General features: G+C 36.2%; 1 protein-coding gene across 1 annotated transcript in view; it reads right to left on the bottom strand.

The window, feature by feature from the left end:
- The window catches only part of LOC135209703 (mucin-2-like), a 1479-nt gene extending 740 nt beyond the window's left edge, over nt 1-739 (bottom strand). Inside the window, exon 1 of the mRNA XM_064242469.1 lies at nt 154-739. Within this exon, the coding sequence (XP_064098539.1) occupies nt 154-739 (586 nt within the window). The remainder of the gene's footprint in view (nt 1-153) is intronic.
- Between the last annotated feature and the right edge of the window lie 1761 nt (nt 740-2500).

Consider the following 2500-nt stretch of genomic DNA (forward strand, 5'->3'; position numbering starts at 1 on the left):
TTACATTCCTAGGAGTAGCTGGGAATGTTACATTCCTTGGAGCAGCTAGGATGTTACATTTCCTAGGAGTACCGGGATGTTACATTCCTAGTAAGAGGTAGGAATGTTACATTTCCTAGGAGTAGCTGGGAATGTTTACATTCCTAGGAGTACTGGGAATGGTTTTTACATTAGTAGAAGTAGCTAGGAATGTTACATTCCTAGGAGTAGCTGGGAATGTTACATTCCTTGGAGCAGCTAGGAATGTTACATTCCTAGGAGTAGCCGGGAATGTTACATTCCTAGTAATAGGTAGGAATGTTACATTCCTAGGAGTAGCTGGGAATGTTACATTCCTAGGAGTAGCTGGGAATGTTACATTCCTTGGAGCAGCTAGGAATGTTACATTCCTAGGAGTAGCTGGGAATGTTACATTCCTTGGAGCAGCTGGGAATGTTTCATTCCTAGGAGTAGCTAGGAATGTTACATTCCTTGGAGTAGCTGGGAATGTTACATTCCTAGGAGTAGCTGGGAATGTTACATTCCTTGGAGTAGCTGGGAATGTTACATTCCTAGGAGTAGCTAGGAATGTTACATTCCTAGGAGTAGCTAGGAATGTTACATTCCTAGGAGTAGCTGGGAATGCTACATTCCTAGGAGTATCTAGGAATTTTACATTCCTAGGAGTAGCTAGGAATGTTACATTCCTTTTAGTAGCTGGGAATGTCACATTCCTAGGAGTAGCTAGGAATGTTACCATTCCTTAGGAGTGGCTGGGAAATTGTTACATTCCTGGGAGTAGCTAGGGAATGTTACATTCCTAGGAGTAGCTAGGAATGTTACATTCCTAGGAGTAGTTAGGAATGTTACATTCCTATGAGTAGCTAGGAATGTTACATTCCTAGGAGTACCAAGGAATTTTGAATTCCTAGGATCAGATGAGACTGTTATAATCTCAGTAGCTGAGAATACTAAATCCCTAATAGCAGCTAAAAATGCTACTTTCCTTTTATTATCTAGGAACTCAAAAACCTTATGAGTCGCTGAGACTTTAACATTTCTAGGTATAATCGGTAATTCACATAAGGATCTTTTCAAACCATTGGTTGAGTTAGCCTTCAGTTCGATATTTTATGCTCAAGGACACCTTTCGTTGTTTACTGAATTATGCAATTACTTTACTTATTCATGAATTAATTAAATAGTCTATTTATTTATGAATCAAGTAACTATTTTTTCATATTAATTTATTTATTTTTCTCTTCACTCAGACTGGTATCCAATTCTGTGGGAGCCATTCTGACTTGGTCATAGCGTTGCAGACTGCTCAGTAAGAATGTAAGAATTTAAGTAGATTATTTATGTTGTATTATTATTACTCTTAGTAGTAACAGTAGTCGTAGTGGCATTTGTCTCGAACATGGTAGTCCTTGAAATACCAAGAGAAAGAAACTAATGATGAAACTGATCTAAGAATGGAAGATAAAAACATAGTTCAGCAAAATAATATTTCAGAAGACAGTGGTTGAATGACAAATTTACTTATCAAATACTAACCCTCTACCCTTAGACGGTGGAAGATTTCTTATGATTCAGTCTGATGTATTACTTTATATATATATATATATAGTATATATATATATATATATATATATATATATATATATATATATATATATATATATATATGTGAGTGTGTATGTGTGTGTTTAGATTCAACTGGCCACTATTTTACCAGATACACATGCAACTGTAATAGCCACAATGCCACTTAACTTCTTCAATTCTTTGCTCTTTTTTGGATAAGCTTGTCACTACAAAGCCTGAAGATCCACATATTCATATACGTATACACACACACGCACGCACACACACACACACACACACACACACATATATATATATATATATATATATATATATATATATATATATATATAGTATATATGTATTTATATTCATATGTGTGTGTATATGTGTGTGTCTGTGTATGTGTGTGGTTTTATGCTTGTATTATCCAAGGACCCTTAATTTCTGATTCCATCATACATTTTTATATAATTCCAACCATCTTCGAAAAACAGGAACTTGCACACATTTACTCTCGGAACGCCGTTGTACCTATGTATAAATCAATATAACAAAGACAAAAAACATGCTGAAACAAAAGAAACTATATATTGCGATCTCTGGCTAACAATTAAATGTCGAACGTTTTCCTTCGATCCAAAAACGCAAGTGAAAAGTCAAGCTATCAAAGGCTCTCTCAATATAGCTGAGTCTACCTTTCAGAGCCTGTAGCTATCAGGGATCAACTCCAGTTACAGTCGAAGCAGGCGAAAGTAAACCGGATCCGTCATTTGAGAAAAACAATGGGTTCACAAGTCGTTAAAATCTGAAAGCTCTGCAGAGAGCGACGTGCAAATCAATAGCCGGCAATTTTGGTGGTATATCTTTGAAGGAGTCAGAAAAGGGGCAGGATATCTCTCTCCATCCAGGTCGTTTACAGCTTAACTGGGAT

The sequence above is a fragment of the Macrobrachium nipponense genome, chromosome 11 (assembly GCF_015104395.2).
Source record: "Macrobrachium nipponense isolate FS-2020 chromosome 11, ASM1510439v2, whole genome shotgun sequence".
Classification (NCBI taxonomy): domain Eukaryota; kingdom Metazoa; phylum Arthropoda; class Malacostraca; order Decapoda; family Palaemonidae; genus Macrobrachium; species Macrobrachium nipponense.